We start from the raw sequence: 15,398 nt of genomic DNA on the forward strand, positions 1-15,398 counted from the left end.
CCTGGATAGGCTTGCCTCAAGGAAAGGCCCTGGGGAAACACAACAAAGGTGCCGGCCTGATTTCAAGAGGGAGGGACTTCTAAAGTATGGGTGCTGCCCCACTGAAAGGTTTATTTCTTCCAAGTGCAGAGCAAGTATTATGTGGCACCTGTAACAGTGCCATTAGCATATGGGATATTTCATAAGTAGATTTTTAAAGAATTTTGTGGATGGAGACATAGGACTATCGCTTACAACATGCAAACTGATGCACAGGTACTGAGCAACAGCAGATTTTCATATTGATATGAGATATTCTTTCCTCTAGGAAAATACATGCACAGAGAACAGCCCCAACAGAAATCACCCCCCCCCACTACACCTTACATGTATCAGTTAGCTGTGCAGGTTAAGATAGTGCCTACTCTTTGCATAAATATTTCACAGCTCTTCTCCAGCCTCCTTACTGCCTGCTTGCTTTCATCTCCCTGTTTACTCTTTCCTCATGGGGCTTTTGTACGTAGTTCCTTGCCCACCAATAAGTGCTGCGTGATCTTTTGTTTCACCACTACAGCTGTCAGGATTTGGCTCTATTGAGAGGCTGTTGAACTGCCAAATGATATCTTAACTCTGTGCAGAGCTCAATTGTCACCAGTAAATTATGTCTTCCACCATCCCTCATTTCAAAACAGGAGGAGGCGAGGGGGATAGGTTTGGAAATAAAGGGGGATAGGTTTGGAAATAAAGAATTATTGTTCATTATTTATTTCATAACACATCGCTGCTCCATAGATCCTAGTGGATGCTCCTCAATTCAGACACTAAGATTTCACAGTGGCTCTTCTGTTTTGAAAGTTTGATAATCTTTACAGTAGAGGAGCTGTGTGGTGATACTTGACCCGGAGCGTTGTTCTTATTTCAACCCACAGCAAGCTATGAAAAGTACCTTCTGGCAATACTCTCAAAACTGTGGGTAGTCACAACCTTACAGCTTTAGAGAGGTAGTCTAGAGAAGATAAGGGTGCTATCAGGTAGCCTGCCAGTTATCTTGTTAGATATTTGAAGATTTTGTGTGTTGACTTTGTGGGTTGCCTCAAAGCACTTGCTCCTTGATTGAAGAGGGAGTAGCTATGGGATTAGACCTGTGGAAATCATCCCTCCAAGACTGAGTAGCTGCTCTGTTTGTCTAGGAGCAAGCCCTTTCAGTCTTCACTGAGACCAACACAAGATACGTTGGCTGCCTCAAATGATTATGGTGCATCATTTGAGAGGTGTGTGCCAGCATCTGCCATGACTGAGCATGCTGGAGCCCACCTCTTACTTTGTGTATCATTACAGTTGCCAATATGGGGAACATTTGCAACCTTGTAAAGGATTATACAGTTCCTTGGCTTCCATCATACTGGGTGTGAGGGACAATCTACCAATTGTGCCACCCCCACTTTGGATGCTTCTGCCATTAACTTGGAGCCCTGGAATTCATGGAATCAGCCTTTGACATCTAAATACATTTTAGCACAGAGCTCACTTCCAGGTCAGGTTGGGCCACCTGTAAGTATTCTTTGGGCATGAATCTGATGTACCCTTTTCCTTCCATGGAGCAATATTGGAAAGTGACTGTTAAAAAAAGATGATTTTAACTTGTGTATTTTGCTTACAAAGCCCACTCCCTACCCTCCTTTTTTTGAGGGGCATGCTCTGGATTTCATTTGCTGAGCTGTAAAATGGGAAAAAAAATCCTTAATTTGCTCCATTGGTGATGTTCAGTGAAGTAAACATTTGGTGGAAGGCAGGGTGCAGTACTGAAGACTATTCAAATACCTGAGAAGTGGGGAAAAGAAGGAGGTTGCAGTCTAACTGAAACTCCAGAACCTTAAATGCAGATGTTCCAGAATAAGCTTCTATGAAATATCTAGAACAGGGATATTTTGTGTGTGGAAGCAGAAAATATGTTTGATCGGGCTACCTTAAAGTGATATTTTCCAGGTCAGGCTAGGCAGGTCAGGCTTAGAAGCTAGGCAGAAGGAGACCAGTTGCTTCCATTCCTGCTGAACGTGTCACTCTACAGTGAAGCAAGTACTGCAGTAACATGCTTTCTCACCCTTTTGTCACTCTCGTTTTATTAGGTGTTTGCAAAGTCCCCCAAAATTATCCAGGCACGACGTAAACCCTCAAGGTAAGGCTCAGTGTTTGATGAGAGTGCTTCATGGAGAGTCTTTCTTGTGAAACTCAAAACACCAAGAAACTCAAGTGGGGTGAGCGCAGCTGTGTTCAGGTTCCGCTTGCAGGTTTCCCACAGGTATCTGCTTGGCCAGTGTGAGAACAGGATGCTGGACTAAATGGACCTTTGGCCTGATCCAGCAGGGCTCTTCTTGTGTTCTTCCACTGCTCTCTTCATAATTAGGGACATGCAAAACTGCCTCCATTACTTCCATGGATATATCTGCTGTGATGGGACGATGAGCTGCTTGTGTGTAAAATCCTAGTCCCTCAGAGTTTGGTCAAGTTTGCAAACCTCTGTCTGTAACGGAGCCCCTTAAACATGGCTCCGTCAGTCGCTGGCAGATTCCGACAGTGGTTGCTTTCGGAATCGCTTCCAACATAAAAGCTCCTTAACGGAAACACGTCTTCTGGACTCTCTGCGTGACAGTTTCCGGCGAGGAGTGGGTGTCCCTACAGGAGGTCCTGAAACCTCCCCACTGTTTTCGCTGGAAGTGTCTCTGAGCCATCCCTCCAGCTCCCTTTCCCTCAGCTCAGCTCCTCTCCCCCTACTGGTTCCCTCTTCAGCTGCTGAGTCTCTCCCAACCTGTGTGAGCCCTTTCACTTCCCTTCCTTCCGATGGCAGTTCCCTGACATCCACCTCCCCTCCAGGGCCCCCTTCATCCCCTCTCGCCCCCTCCTCTACGGGCGGTGAGGAGGCAAAACCCCGGAATGAACTTCCTTCATCTTCCGATGTCCCGAACACTTCTCTCCACCTGTTGCGGTTCCTGGTCTCGAAGTACTCCTCCTCCTCAGAGTCCATCTCCCCTTCCCCTTCCGATTCCGAGAATCCTTCCAACTCCTCCTCCTCATCGGTGGTCCCAAAGTATTCCCTCCGGAACCTCTCCACAGGCTGAGGTTTCCTTGGGAACCTTTGATGGAACGTTTCTATCAATACCTCGTCATTGATATCTTCTGCCATTACCCAAGTGTTTTCTGACTCCGGTTCTCCTTCCCACGCTACCAAATACTCCACCTGATCCCCCTTCCATCTGGCGTCGAGGATTTCTGCCACATGGCTGCTGCATTCCCTTTCTTCTATGACCGGTCCCCGAGTGGCCATCCCTTCTCGTCCCCCCTCATACGGTGACAGTAACGACCTGTGAAATACTGGGTGCAGTTTCATGTGGTTGGGTAACCGGAGCCTGAAAGCCACTGGGTTGACCTGTTGAATGACCTCAAAGGGACCCAATCTCCTGGGTCTTAATTTCTTACAACCTCCTTTGAACGGCAACCCTTGGGTTGACAGCCACACCCTATCTCCCACCCTTATGGTTTCACCTTCCCTTCGGTTCTTGTCTGCCTGCCTCTTGTATTCTTCCTTCGCCCTTTCTAAGTTGAGTTGGAGCTGACGATGGATTGCTTCCATTTCTTCTACAAAATGCTCGGCTGCCGGGACACCCCATCTCTCCCCTTCTCCCCCTGGGAAAGCCCTGGGATGACACCCATAATTAGCCACGAAGGGGCTCATCCCTGTGGACACATTCTCGGCATTGTTGTAGGCAAATTCCGCCAGCGCCAACTTTTCTACCCAGTCATTCTCTCTGTCATTGACATAACACCTCAGGTATTGCTGGAGGACCCCGTTTGCTCTTTCCGCCTGCCCGTTGGTTTCAGGGTGCCGGGCAGTCGAAAAGTTGACCTCCACCTGCAGTAAGCTCATGAGCTTCCTCCAGAACCTGGAAGTAAATTGTTTTCCTCGGTCTGAGACCACCCTCAATGGCACCCCGTGCAACCTAAAAATGTGTTCTACAAATAACTTCGCTGTCTCTTCCGCCGTGACTGCATGCGAGCAGGCTACAAAGTGGCACGTCTTTGTTAGTAGGTCTACCACCACCATGATGGCTGTTTTCCCCTTGGACTTCGGCAGATCAGTCATAAAATCTATCGACACTGCCTCCCAAGGTCGTTCTGGGGTTGGTAAGGGTTCTAATAGCCCCGCCGGTGCCCGCCTCTCCCCTTTGGCTCGCTGGCATTGCTCACACCCTCTTACATACTCCCGTACATCTTCCCTCACCTTAGGCCACCAAAATTCCCTGGTGACCAACCACATGGTTTTGTGTTGTCCAAAATGCCCCCGCCGTGGGGCTGTCGTGCAACTGCTTGAGTACCCTCCCCCTTAAGTCTCCTTCAGGGATATACAGTGCCCCTTTGTAATACAAAGCTCCATTTCTTTCCTCGAAACCCCCTGGTTCCTCTCCCTCACCCCTAAGACCTCTGAGCTTATTCTGGGCGTATTCATCATTCTCTGTTTCCTCTACCAGTTCTCTTTGTCCCACCAATGCCGCCCCACACACCCAGCGGTCCTCTGGAATGACATGTCTCTCTTCGGGTGCTCCCTCCCCCTCCAAATATTCAGGTTTGCGTGAGAGAGCGTCCGCCCTAATGTTCTCTGGGCCTGGCACGTAACAAATCTCAAAGTTAAATTTGGAGAACTCCTGGGCCCATCTCACTTGCCGTTGGTTGAGCACTCGTGCCGTCCTCCAATACTCTAGGTTCTTGTGGTCAGTGCACACTTGCACCTTATGTTGTGCGCCAATTAGCAGGTGCCTCCATCTCCGGAACGCCTCATGAATGGCTAGTAGTTCTCGGTCATACACCGTGTAGTTCCTCTCGGATTTGTTCAGCTTTCGCGAAAAAAAGGCACACGGTCTCCACTCTGACTCCTCCTTCCCTGGCTGCAGAAGCACCGCCCCAATAGCTCTGTCTGATGCGTCAGTTTCCACTCTCATCGGTTTTTGTAAATCCACATGCAGGAGTTGTTGTTCCGAGGCGAAGGCCCTTTTTAGTTCCTCAAATGCTCGCTCCGCCTCCTCAGTCCAAACGAACTTCTTCTTACTGCTGAGACAGTCCGTAATGGGCGCCGTCAGGTGGGCAAAGTTTCGGATGAACTTACGATAGAAGTTCCCAAATCCTAGGAACCTCTGCACATCCTTCCTTGTTTTGGGTGTTTTCCATTCCAGCACCGCCTGGACCTTGCCGGGATCCATGGCCAATCCCTTGTCTGACAGGCGATACCCCAGGAATTCCACCTCCTTGGTATGAAACTGACACTTCTCCAGTTTCACCCACAGCTGGTTGGCTTGCAGCCTGCTCAACACTTCTCTGACGTCTCTCACATGCTGCTCCTCATTCTCAGAATACACCAACACGTCGTCTAAGAAGGCCACACAATTCTTGTAAAGCAAAGGCCCCAGGACGTGGTTCATAAACGATTGAAAGCACGCGGAGCCTCCTTGTAGGCCGAAGGGCATAACTAAATATTCAAATGCCCCCAAAGGGGTGAACATGGTGGTTTTCCATTCATCCCCCTTCCTTATTCGTATCAGGTTGTACGCCCCCCTTAGGTCCAGTTTAGTAAAAATCTTTCCCTTCCTGACCCTTGTCAAAATGTCGTCAATCCTGGGCATAGGGAAAGCCACTGGTTCTGACACTGCATTTAAGGCCCTGAAGTCACACACAAGCCTCGGCTTGTTCGTGTTTTTTTTTATCCACAAAAAACACTGGGCTGCCCCCCACCGCCCTGGACTCTCTGATGAACCCTCTCTTCAGGTTCTTGTCAATGAACTCTCTTAGCTCCTGCATCTCTCTGTCTGACATGGCGTACAGCTTGCCTACAGGGAGCTGTGCCCCAGGGAGTAAATTGATTTGACAGTCAAAGGGTCTATGCGGGGGTAGTTGGTCAGCTTCCCTTTCGCTGAAGACGTCGCGGAGATCTGCGTATTGTCGTGGTACCTTCACGTTCTCCGTTACTTCAGTCCCTGCTAGGGTGGCTTGGGCCCCTGCCAAACCCTTTCCCTCTTTGCAGTGTTCTAAGCAATGTGCTGAACCAAAAGAAACCACTCTCTGATGCCAGCCCACCAGCGGATCATGTAACGCTAGCCAGCTCATCCCCAATATAATGGGAGCTCCTCCCAAGGTGGCCACATTAAACGCTATCAGTTCGGTGTGCCTTGCCACCTTCATTATCATTGGGACGGTCTGCAAGCTGACTTCTCCTCCCAACAGCTCCCTGCCATCGATCGTGGTCACCTGCAGGGGGTTGCTTAAAGGGATCGTCTGTATCTGGTGTTCAGCTGCAAACTCTTTGCTCATGAAATTGCAGGAGCTGCCTGAGTCCAACAGCGCCTTTATCTTTAGAGGGTGTCCGTTTGGCAGCTCTAGCGCCACTTCTATCACTAGGGCGGGTTTAGGAGGTTCTGGCGTGGGCACTTTCACTGCTCTTTGGCCTGGCTGCTGTGCCCCGACGGTGGCAGCCAGGCGTTGGCTTTTACTTGCTTCGGTATTTCTTCCTCTCTTCCCTCCACAGCTCCTACCATCCCTTGCCATTCCTTCCTCTGGGGGCAGACTCTGGCAAAGTGACCTGGCTGTTGGCAGAGATAGCATTTCCGGGCGCCTTTTCCCTCCTTCTTTCCCCCCTCACTGGGCTTTGAAACTGCGCGCGCGCGCGCGCTGTTCCGATTTCCATCGGCTCTGCCGGCGGGAAAGTTGGCTCTGGAATGTCTGGAATGCGGAACTCCTTCCAACGTTCCCCCTTCCCTTCCCGCCTCTCCAATGCTCTCGCCTCCTGGCGCGCTCCTATGGTCAGCGCTGATTTGGTCAGCTGGTCCATAGACTCCGCCCTGGGCGCCCGGGAAAGTTCGTCTTTCACAGCCGAAGAAAGCCCTTCTTCAAAGAGCATTTGAATGGGTTCCGCCGATAGATCCCACCCCAATTTATGGATCAACATGGTGAACTCAGTCCAGTACTCACGGACAGATCGGCTCCCCTGTTTGCAAGCCATTAACTGTCTGCGGACCACTCCCTGTTCAATATCGCTGGAAAACATCAGATCCATGGCGCGAAAGAACTTCATCGTGTCCTTTAGGACGTCACTATTCGCTGCCATCAGGGGTCTAACCCAGTCTCTCGCCCCCTTTTCAAGATGCCCAATCACGAAAGCCACTCGTGATTCCTCGTCAGGGAATTCATCAAACTGCAGATTGAGGGCATATTGCATCTCTGTCCGAAAGCCATGATAGTCTTTGGGCTCCCCCCCAAACTTCTGCACCAATCCTGGTACCTTTCTGACGAGCTGGGTGTCTTTCCCCTTTTTGTCTGCATCCTGAGCCCTCCTCTCCTCAAGCCTCGCCGTCTGCAGCGCTAGCTGGACCTCCAACACCCGGTACCTTTCTTCCAGGCTTGGACCCGCTCCAGCTCCTGCTTCTCCGGTTCCGGCTGGGTTGCTCATGATGCCTTCTCCTGCACAAGCTGCTCACGAAGACTGTCGGAATGCTGTGATGGGACGATGAGCTGCTTGTGTGTAAAATCCTAGTCCCTCAGAGTTTGGTCAAGTTTGCAAACCTCTGTCTGTAACGGAGCCCCTTAAACATGGCTCCGTCAGTCGCTGGCAGATTCCGACAGTGGTTGCTTTCGGAATCGCTTCCAACATAAAAGCTCCTTAACGGAAACACGTCTTCTGGACTCTCTGCGTGACAGTTTCCGGCGAGGAGTGGGTGTCCCTACAGGAGGTCCTGAAACCTCCCCACTGTTTTCGCTGGAAGTGTCTCTGAGCCATCCCTCCAGCTCCCTTTCCCTCAGCTCAGCTCCTCTCCCCCTACTGGTTCCCTCTTCAGCTGCTGAGTCTCTCCCAACCTGTGTGAGCCCTTTCACTTCCCTTCCTTCCGATGGCAGTTCCCTGACATCTGCCTTGCTTAAAATTGATAACACATGTTCAAGATATTTATCTGCAAAAGCTAATACACTTTTTTTTAAAAAAAAAAACAACAACAAGGGTAGGGTTTCCCCCAGATAGTTATTTGACATGTTAGTTCATGTGTTCAGATCTGCTGCTATACTGCTTTGTTCTCATTTAAAGGCACAGAGATTTAGGATATGTTGTGCATGGCTCCCAGCTGAAAGGCAAGGAGTAACTGAAAGGAGTAACTGGAACTGAAAGGGGTAACCTTAAGAATATAATAAGAGCACTAAGAGAACAGGCCAAAGGCCTATCTAGTTCAGCATCATGTTTCCTATAGTGGTCAACAGCATGTCTCTTGGGAGCCGAAAAGGGCAGTCACTCTCTTCTGCTATTTTCTCCCAGTAGCTAGTATGTTGCCTCTGATGCTGGAGGGAGCCTTTGCATATGCACCCATGCTTCTTCTTAGAAAGAGCACTTACTGGCTTACTCTTGAATAGGGTGCAATGACAATTTTTGTTTCCTATTTATGTTATTGCCAGAAGACTATTTTCAGGGTGCATATTAACATCCTGCACAATAGGGCAGCGCTTGTTTTTGTTCTACTTCCCCATGAATCCACAAACATTTTTGGACAAAGGGTTTCTTAATTCAGGATGCTTGTTAAAAGCTGGAAAATGTGTTTCCTTGTGGCCCTACGCTTGCGTTACATGGTGTCAGTGCTGACATCCAGTGTTTGGCTTAAATATTTCCCCTTCTCCAAACACACATGCACTTATAGACATTATGCAACAATACTTCTTTATGGTGCTGTATTCCTTGGTTGGAATTATTCCCACAGCAGTTTCTCTGGTTGCTGCAGTCTCTGGGTATCCCCAGATTTCTTTCTCTGCATTTTGCACCGGTCATCCTGCACAATGGAACCATATTCTGCCATGCAGTATTTCAGTGAAAGAAAAGCTCAAAGAGAATGTTGAGAATGGTCTCTCTCTTCCTTGGAGCCACAGTATGGCCTCACTCCTGATAAGTGTTCATAAGCACACATGATGATGATTTAATTAAAATCTCCATGGAACAACTGCACTTTAAAAAATGTTCAGAAGCCCACTTGAAAAAACCCTGTGAATGTCCTCTAAAGTTGTCTGCAGAAGCAAAGTGAAACAAGTTTGTGTATTTATTACTGCTAACAATAATAGTTTATTAATCACCTTCCACCCAATTGTGTCATGGTGATGTGCAATAAACAAAAACCGGGAGGAAACAGCTGATACATTTAAAATAAAACTAACACAATACAGAACAGAAACTCATGCCAAAGACCCATTCTGGGAAAGCCTGCTGGGGAACCAATGGTTTCTGGAAAGGGCAGATAGTGGGCACCTTTGTACCTCAACAGGAATGCTGTTCCACAGAACAGGCAGCCATGCTAAAAGTCCTGCTCCAGATTACTTGCTTTGCTTGCTCCACCAGCCTGCTGGAATATTTCTCGATTCTGTCCTCACCCCAGGTGCTGGTGGCAGCAATAGCAGCAGCAATGGTTGCTTGCTCCACCTGCTCAATTGGGACTTCTTGGACTTCCCTTGCCGTGTTGAAGCTTGACTGCACAACAGACAAGTGCAAGTAAAGTAAAATGATGTGTATATACACACACACACACATACATGCACACAGATGCACAAACAGTGCTAGGGGAAGATTACACAGACAGACTTTCCTATCTTTATACCTTTGTTCTTTCCTCTCTGCCATTGACGGTTTAGTTGCTTCTCTTTGCCCTAGGAGCTTGAGCCTAAACCAGGCCATGGAGGATACTTGTGAACTAGACCTGGTGTATGTCACAGAACGGATCATTGCTGTCAACTTTGCAAGTTTGTCGGAGGAGCAGACCTTCTCTAGCAATCTGAAGGAGGTGGCACAGATGCTGAAATCCAAGCATGGGGACAGTTACCTGGTAATAAGAGTGGGATATTTTAATGCATTTTTAGTGTCTTCAGAAAAATGCTGGAAGCAACTGTATTCTGTGAGCATTGAATTCTGACATCATTAGCTATATTCTATTTCCCACAAATGCACCATATCAAAGAAGTCCAGACTTTCTTTTGTAATTGGTCTAGACCTAACTCATTTTCCTGGTCATTGATGAAGCCCTTCTTTACTGATTTCTACTTTTCAAAATTTCATTGTGGTTTTGTGTCACAACATCTCTAAACCCCTTTCGCCATAGACAACGCTGCTGATTCTGTCCACTAGGTGGTATTCAACCAGGATTTACTCAAAGAACACTTAGTTATGTTCATTAATGCCAATGGGTTTACTCTGAGCAAACCTTAGTTGAACGCCACTCATTTTTGTTGTTAACGTAATGCTGGCAGCTTCAAAATCCTGAAAGCCCACCTCATTCACAAATCCATTTCATTTTCCATTCAAGTAAATTGCAGAAAATATATGGGTGCCTAAGCAGTACATGGAGCTAACTCTGAAAATCCATATTATCATTATTATTTAGTGTACAGCTCATGATTGCAATTCCAGGAAGAGGAAGCACATGTGCATGTGTGTGTTTGTGGTAGTGGTGGGGGAGAAACATGTCATAGCCTTGGAATCCTTGGATGCTCCCATTCAGGTTTCTATCATATTGTTGTCCACAGGCCTCCACCTCATCAACCAACTCATCTAACATGGTTTATTTCTTTCCCATCCACTAGCTTTTTAACCTGTCAGAGAAGAGGCATGACATCAGCAAGCTCCATTCCAAGGTAAGATGGAGATGCTTATTGATAAATCAGGTTTTTTGGTGGAAAGGGTGAAAGAGAGATATCTGTGACAGGCTGGGGAAGAAAACTCTATGATACTCAGGGTCCCTTCCAGCTATATAACTCTATGAACCTAAACATGCTACAATTCAACCTCCAGATCTACTTCCCCTCAGTTGTATGTAGTTTTTGGCTCTGGGCTTCAGTCTCAGAGGGGACTGCCTGAGTTGTTCCTGTTCTGCTTTTTGGAGTTCCCTCTAATGTGCTGCTCCTTAAGCCTTTTGTATGTGTACTTCTCTCTGCATGTTTGTTTTGTCCACTAATCCAACCATGCTGCTGCTGTTTTTGGTTGCCAAAGAAGCTGTTCATCCATCTAAGGCCAGGCACATGGCTGAAATTCTTTGCCTGCCTCTCTGCTCTGAAGGAACAGCTAATGTTGCAGGTTTGCCACCACGTGTATCAAAGGACAGTGGAAGCAGGTTGATATTGCTAGGTTGGCAAGTTGTAGTCAGGCGGGGAGCCAGGGGCAAAATACCACTCTCCTAGAAATTTCTGGGACAGAGATAGGAAGTGGTTTCCTTCTGCAAGCAAAGGCTCTAGCTTCACTTGTCAGAAATCACAGCAAAGCAAAAAGACGAGATATAAGTATTGGAAATTGGGATATGACTGCAACCTAGCATTTACTGTATATAAGCTTTTGATGGTGTTCAAAGTACTTCATCTAAGCAGTCTTTAGAACAACCCTGTACAGTAGGTCAATATTATTACCCCCCTGTTTCAGAGCAGGGTAGAAGCTGAGGCTGAGATAATAGTGGCTTGCCTTGTGAGCTCCTGGCAGAGCCAGCCATGCTCGTAGTCAACACATGAGTATGCACAAAGATCCATACTGTAGGATGGCCAATTATTCATCAATGAAGGTTGTTAGCATTGGCAGTTCTGTATGCAAAATATGGCCTTTGCAAAGTTTTTCTGGAAGCTCTTGAGATGTTCTTAAGGAATGTGCTCAGAGCTCCCCAACTTTCTATATAAACTCAGCCTCAAAACTCTGTAAAGTGGATTACGCCATGAAGTACTATGGGAACTGGGACGCGGGTGGCGCTGTGGGTAAAATCCCCACGGCGGGGTGCGCTCCCGTTGTTCGGTCCCAGCGCCTGCCAACCTAGCAGTTCGAAAGCACCCCTGGGTGCAAGTAGATAAATAGGGACCGCTTACTAGCGGGAAGGTAAATGGCGTTTCCGTGTGCGGCGCTGGCTCACCAGATGCAGCTTGTCACGCTGGCCACGTGACCCGGAAGTGTCTTTGGACAGCACTGGCCCCCGGCCTCTTAAGTGAGATGGGCGCACAACCCCAGAGTCGGACACGACTGGCCCGTACGGGCAGGGGTACCTTTACCTTTACCTTACTATGGGAATTTCTTGTCTTTTCATGCTGCCTCAGAATCTTGTGCCTGAATTGAGCTAGCCTCATCCTGCCTAATGGCCTTCAAAACTGGGATTTGTTGTTGTTGTTTAGTCTTTTAGTCATGTCCAACTCTTCATGACCCCATGGACCAGAGCACGCCAGGCACTCATGTCTTCCACTGCCTCCCACAGTTTGGTCAAACTCATGTTGGTAGCTTCGAGAACACTATCCAACCATCTTGTCCTCTGTCGTCCCCTTCTCCTTGTGCCCTCAATCTTTCCCAACATCAGGGTCTTTTCCAGGGAAAACTGGGATACCTTTGTTCAATAGCAACATCTAACCAAAAATGTACCGGGGGAGGAATCTTCATCTTCTTTAACACTTTCCTTTCTTCTTCGTCTTCCTCTTGCTTGGAAACCTCTGCTCTCCTTCCGCCACAGGTGCTGGATTTCGGATGGCCTGACTTGCACACACCTGCCCTGGAGAAGATATGCAGCATCTGCAAGGCCATGGATACGTGGCTCAATGCTGATCCTCACAATGTGGTGGTTCTGCATAATAAGGTGAGAGAGAAGCGAAGGAGTTTTCCCTGCAGAGTTTCTATGTGGTTCCCTCCTCTGCTTAGTTGGAAAGGACAGGATAGGTGGCTGTGTGAATGACAGCCATTTGTTTTTCACTTCTGTGTTTGTGTGTGTTTTGGGGGGCGTGCGGGGGTTATTTGGTTGTTGTTTTTATTTTGATTATATACTTTGAGGTTTTATATTCTGATTTTGTTCTGTGACCCGCCCTGAGACCTCCGCGTATAGGGCGGTATATAAATTCAATTAATAACACCACCACCATTTGAACCTGGCATCTGAAACTTACCAGGGATGGTGCCCGCCTGATTTCTAATGGGAAGGAATTCCCTAGAACTGGGTCTACTACATGGAAGGCATGAGTCCTCATTGCCATAATTTGTGCTTCTGGTCTATGGGAGACCATTAATATGCTCCCCCAGATCATCTCAGTGATTGGCTTAGGACACACAGGGTCAAGCAAGCCTTCAGGTATCCATTGCCTAACTTTTGCAGGGGTTTTGTACATTAGTGCAACCTGGCCTAGTAGCAGATGGAAAAGAAAGTCCACCCTCCCTTTAGCAAGCCTATGACAAACACACATGGCCAGACTGGCAAGTGAATTTTATTTCTCCATGGCAGCTGTGGGCAGTAGAGTGGCTTCACAGAAGGCACATGCAGGCTGTGTGGTGCATACAGATCTCTCCTCTAGTACCTCCCTGCCCTCATCATCTGTCTTTCTCTGCCTAATGGTAGGAGCAGCCCTGACGCTGCTGGTATTGCATTAATGATCATATTTGCATTGTTGTTATATTTGGACATTTTATTCCTTTCATTGCTTATGTATGAGGATGGAGAGTGTTGTTGCTTATAAAAGGATTCTTGCTATTTTGTTCAGATCATTAAACTTCAGTCAGAAATGCAAGCAGTGGAAAAAGGAAGCAGTTAACTTCTATGCCTGTAATGGGAATCAGAAAGTATAATGTGTATAAGAGAAGTGTGTATATGGAAGAATAGTATGGGAGTAAAGATGGGAGTTGGATGGGGATTAGGTATTTAGCAAGCTGTGAAAGGAGAAGGAAGCATATCTTTATAGATCACTAGACTTCTGTGATGAAAATGCATATGGATTTGATATGCATCAGCTAACTGTGGAAGATTAATCAAATACCTTTTAGATTATAGTTTGGGGCTTTCTACTGCCTTTGGATTTCTGCTGTTGGTGGTGTAGTCCTTTGTTCTGAAATCTGCATGGAACCCCTTTGGAGAGATTGCTTGAGATTTTTGGAATGAGGTGCCAAGAGTATGCTGATGACATCCAACTCTGATGGCTTTTTCAGATGTGATTTTCCTGGGTTTAAAAACCATAATTAAGCCATGAAAGTCTGTAGGGCCTGCACATTTCTCTCTCCCTTTCTCTCCCTTTTCTCTCCCTTGGTCCTGGTCAGTTTACATTGCAGTTTCACATCATGTCCAAAAAGGCGGAAATATGACTTAATGCCAACTTATTAACCAGGATCTTAAAGCCAAATCAATCCAGCAAGGTTACTGTTTTCCCCAGGCCATTTGGGTGTGCAGTGCAATTTATCTGCCACTTCAGTTTTTATTTTAGTGCTTTTTTATGAGTTTGGGTCCCTTTTTATGTTTTTGCTGTATTGTATTGAATGTTACTGTGTTTTATGTTTTTATGCTGTAACCTGCTTTGGATTGATCAGAACAAACTCTGTGCACAGTTTTAAGTACAACAGATAAAACAAAATAGACCCTGACAACAGATTCAGAGTCATACTACATGCAGCAGGGCAGCCATGCTTATTTGTGAATCTGCCCAGCTTGCTTATGGAGCAGGATTGGGGTGACGCCCATTTTAAAAATTGAAACAGAGTACATAGATGAGGGATGTTGGTGCTAACTTCTCCCCAATGTACTTCCTTGCCCTCCATTTCTCCACTGTTCCTTTCAAGCTTCCAGCACTGGAGTTGAATTGAGAGAGAGAATTGTTTGAAGCACAGCTAGCTTATGTTGTACCCTCCAGGTCAGGGTGGTCCAATACATGGCCCAAAGGCCCTCAGCAACATTTGACCCTTGTGCTGAATTCCAGAAAGGTGCTGGGTTTTGGGAAAGAGGCGTGAGGGCTCTGATAGGGTCCTAGAGTCCACTCCTCCTTCCCAAAGCCTAGTTAGTGTTTCCCAGCTTTGGGAATGAGGTGGGAGGACTCTGGGACCCTGCCAGAGCCTTGCACCTCCTTCCAAAGCCTGGAATTTCCCTTACCTGGCTTTGGGAAGGCAGTGCAAGGGCTGGATTGGGTGGGTGTCCCTGGGCTCCTTTGGGAGGAAGACTGGACAATAGATAGAAATAATAAACATAATACCCAATAGTTTCAGGGTGAAGCAGATAGGTATGCACAGATCTCCATTATCCACTGTACTACAGCAGCTTTCTCATTTTAAAATAGCTCTCTGGTTAGACATTGAGCAGTTTGTGTTTTGAGGTATGACAGTGGGTGCACCAGTTTCCTCTGAAAAGTCTTTTCTTCACAACGTGGAGATTGGATTTATGAGAGGATGCCACAAAATCAGAGCTCTCTAAGGCCTCTTAGATTCCCTGCAGGTCAATTGGTGTCAAAGGGAACAGCGACATCTATTGACCGGCCTTTCCTTCCTGGTGGAAAATGCATTGTAAGGAGTAATCGAGAGTGAAGTGGAATCAACCAGCCAGTTTCTCCCTGCCAGCCAACATAACCTTTGATTCTTTTAATTTCCAGTAATAGGC

The 15,398-nt window shown here is 47.2% G+C and overlaps 1 protein-coding gene across 23 annotated transcripts in view; it reads left to right on the top strand.

The window, feature by feature from the left end:
• The window catches only part of TNS1 (tensin 1), a 325,241-nt gene that overhangs the window by 212,943 nt on the left and 96,900 nt on the right, over positions 1 to 15,398 (top strand). For 20 of the 23 annotated variants that reach the window (XM_081005150.1, XM_081005167.1, XM_081005170.1 and 17 more), the window contains 4 exons: positions 2,106 to 2,155; positions 9,695 to 9,866; positions 10,621 to 10,671; positions 12,510 to 12,632. In XM_081005150.1, the coding sequence (XP_080861276.1) occupies positions 2,106 to 2,155; positions 9,695 to 9,866; positions 10,621 to 10,671; positions 12,510 to 12,632 (396 nt within the window). The remainder of the gene's footprint in view (positions 1 to 2,105; positions 2,156 to 9,694; positions 9,867 to 10,620; positions 10,672 to 12,509; positions 12,633 to 15,398) is intronic. The other 3 variants (XM_081005161.1, XM_081005160.1, XM_081005163.1) reach the window with 1 other exon arrangement.

The sequence above is a fragment of the Podarcis pityusensis genome (genome assembly GCF_964106645.2).
Source record: "Podarcis pityusensis genome assembly, chromosome: 1".
NCBI lineage: Eukaryota > Metazoa > Chordata > Lepidosauria > Squamata > Lacertidae > Podarcis > Podarcis pityusensis.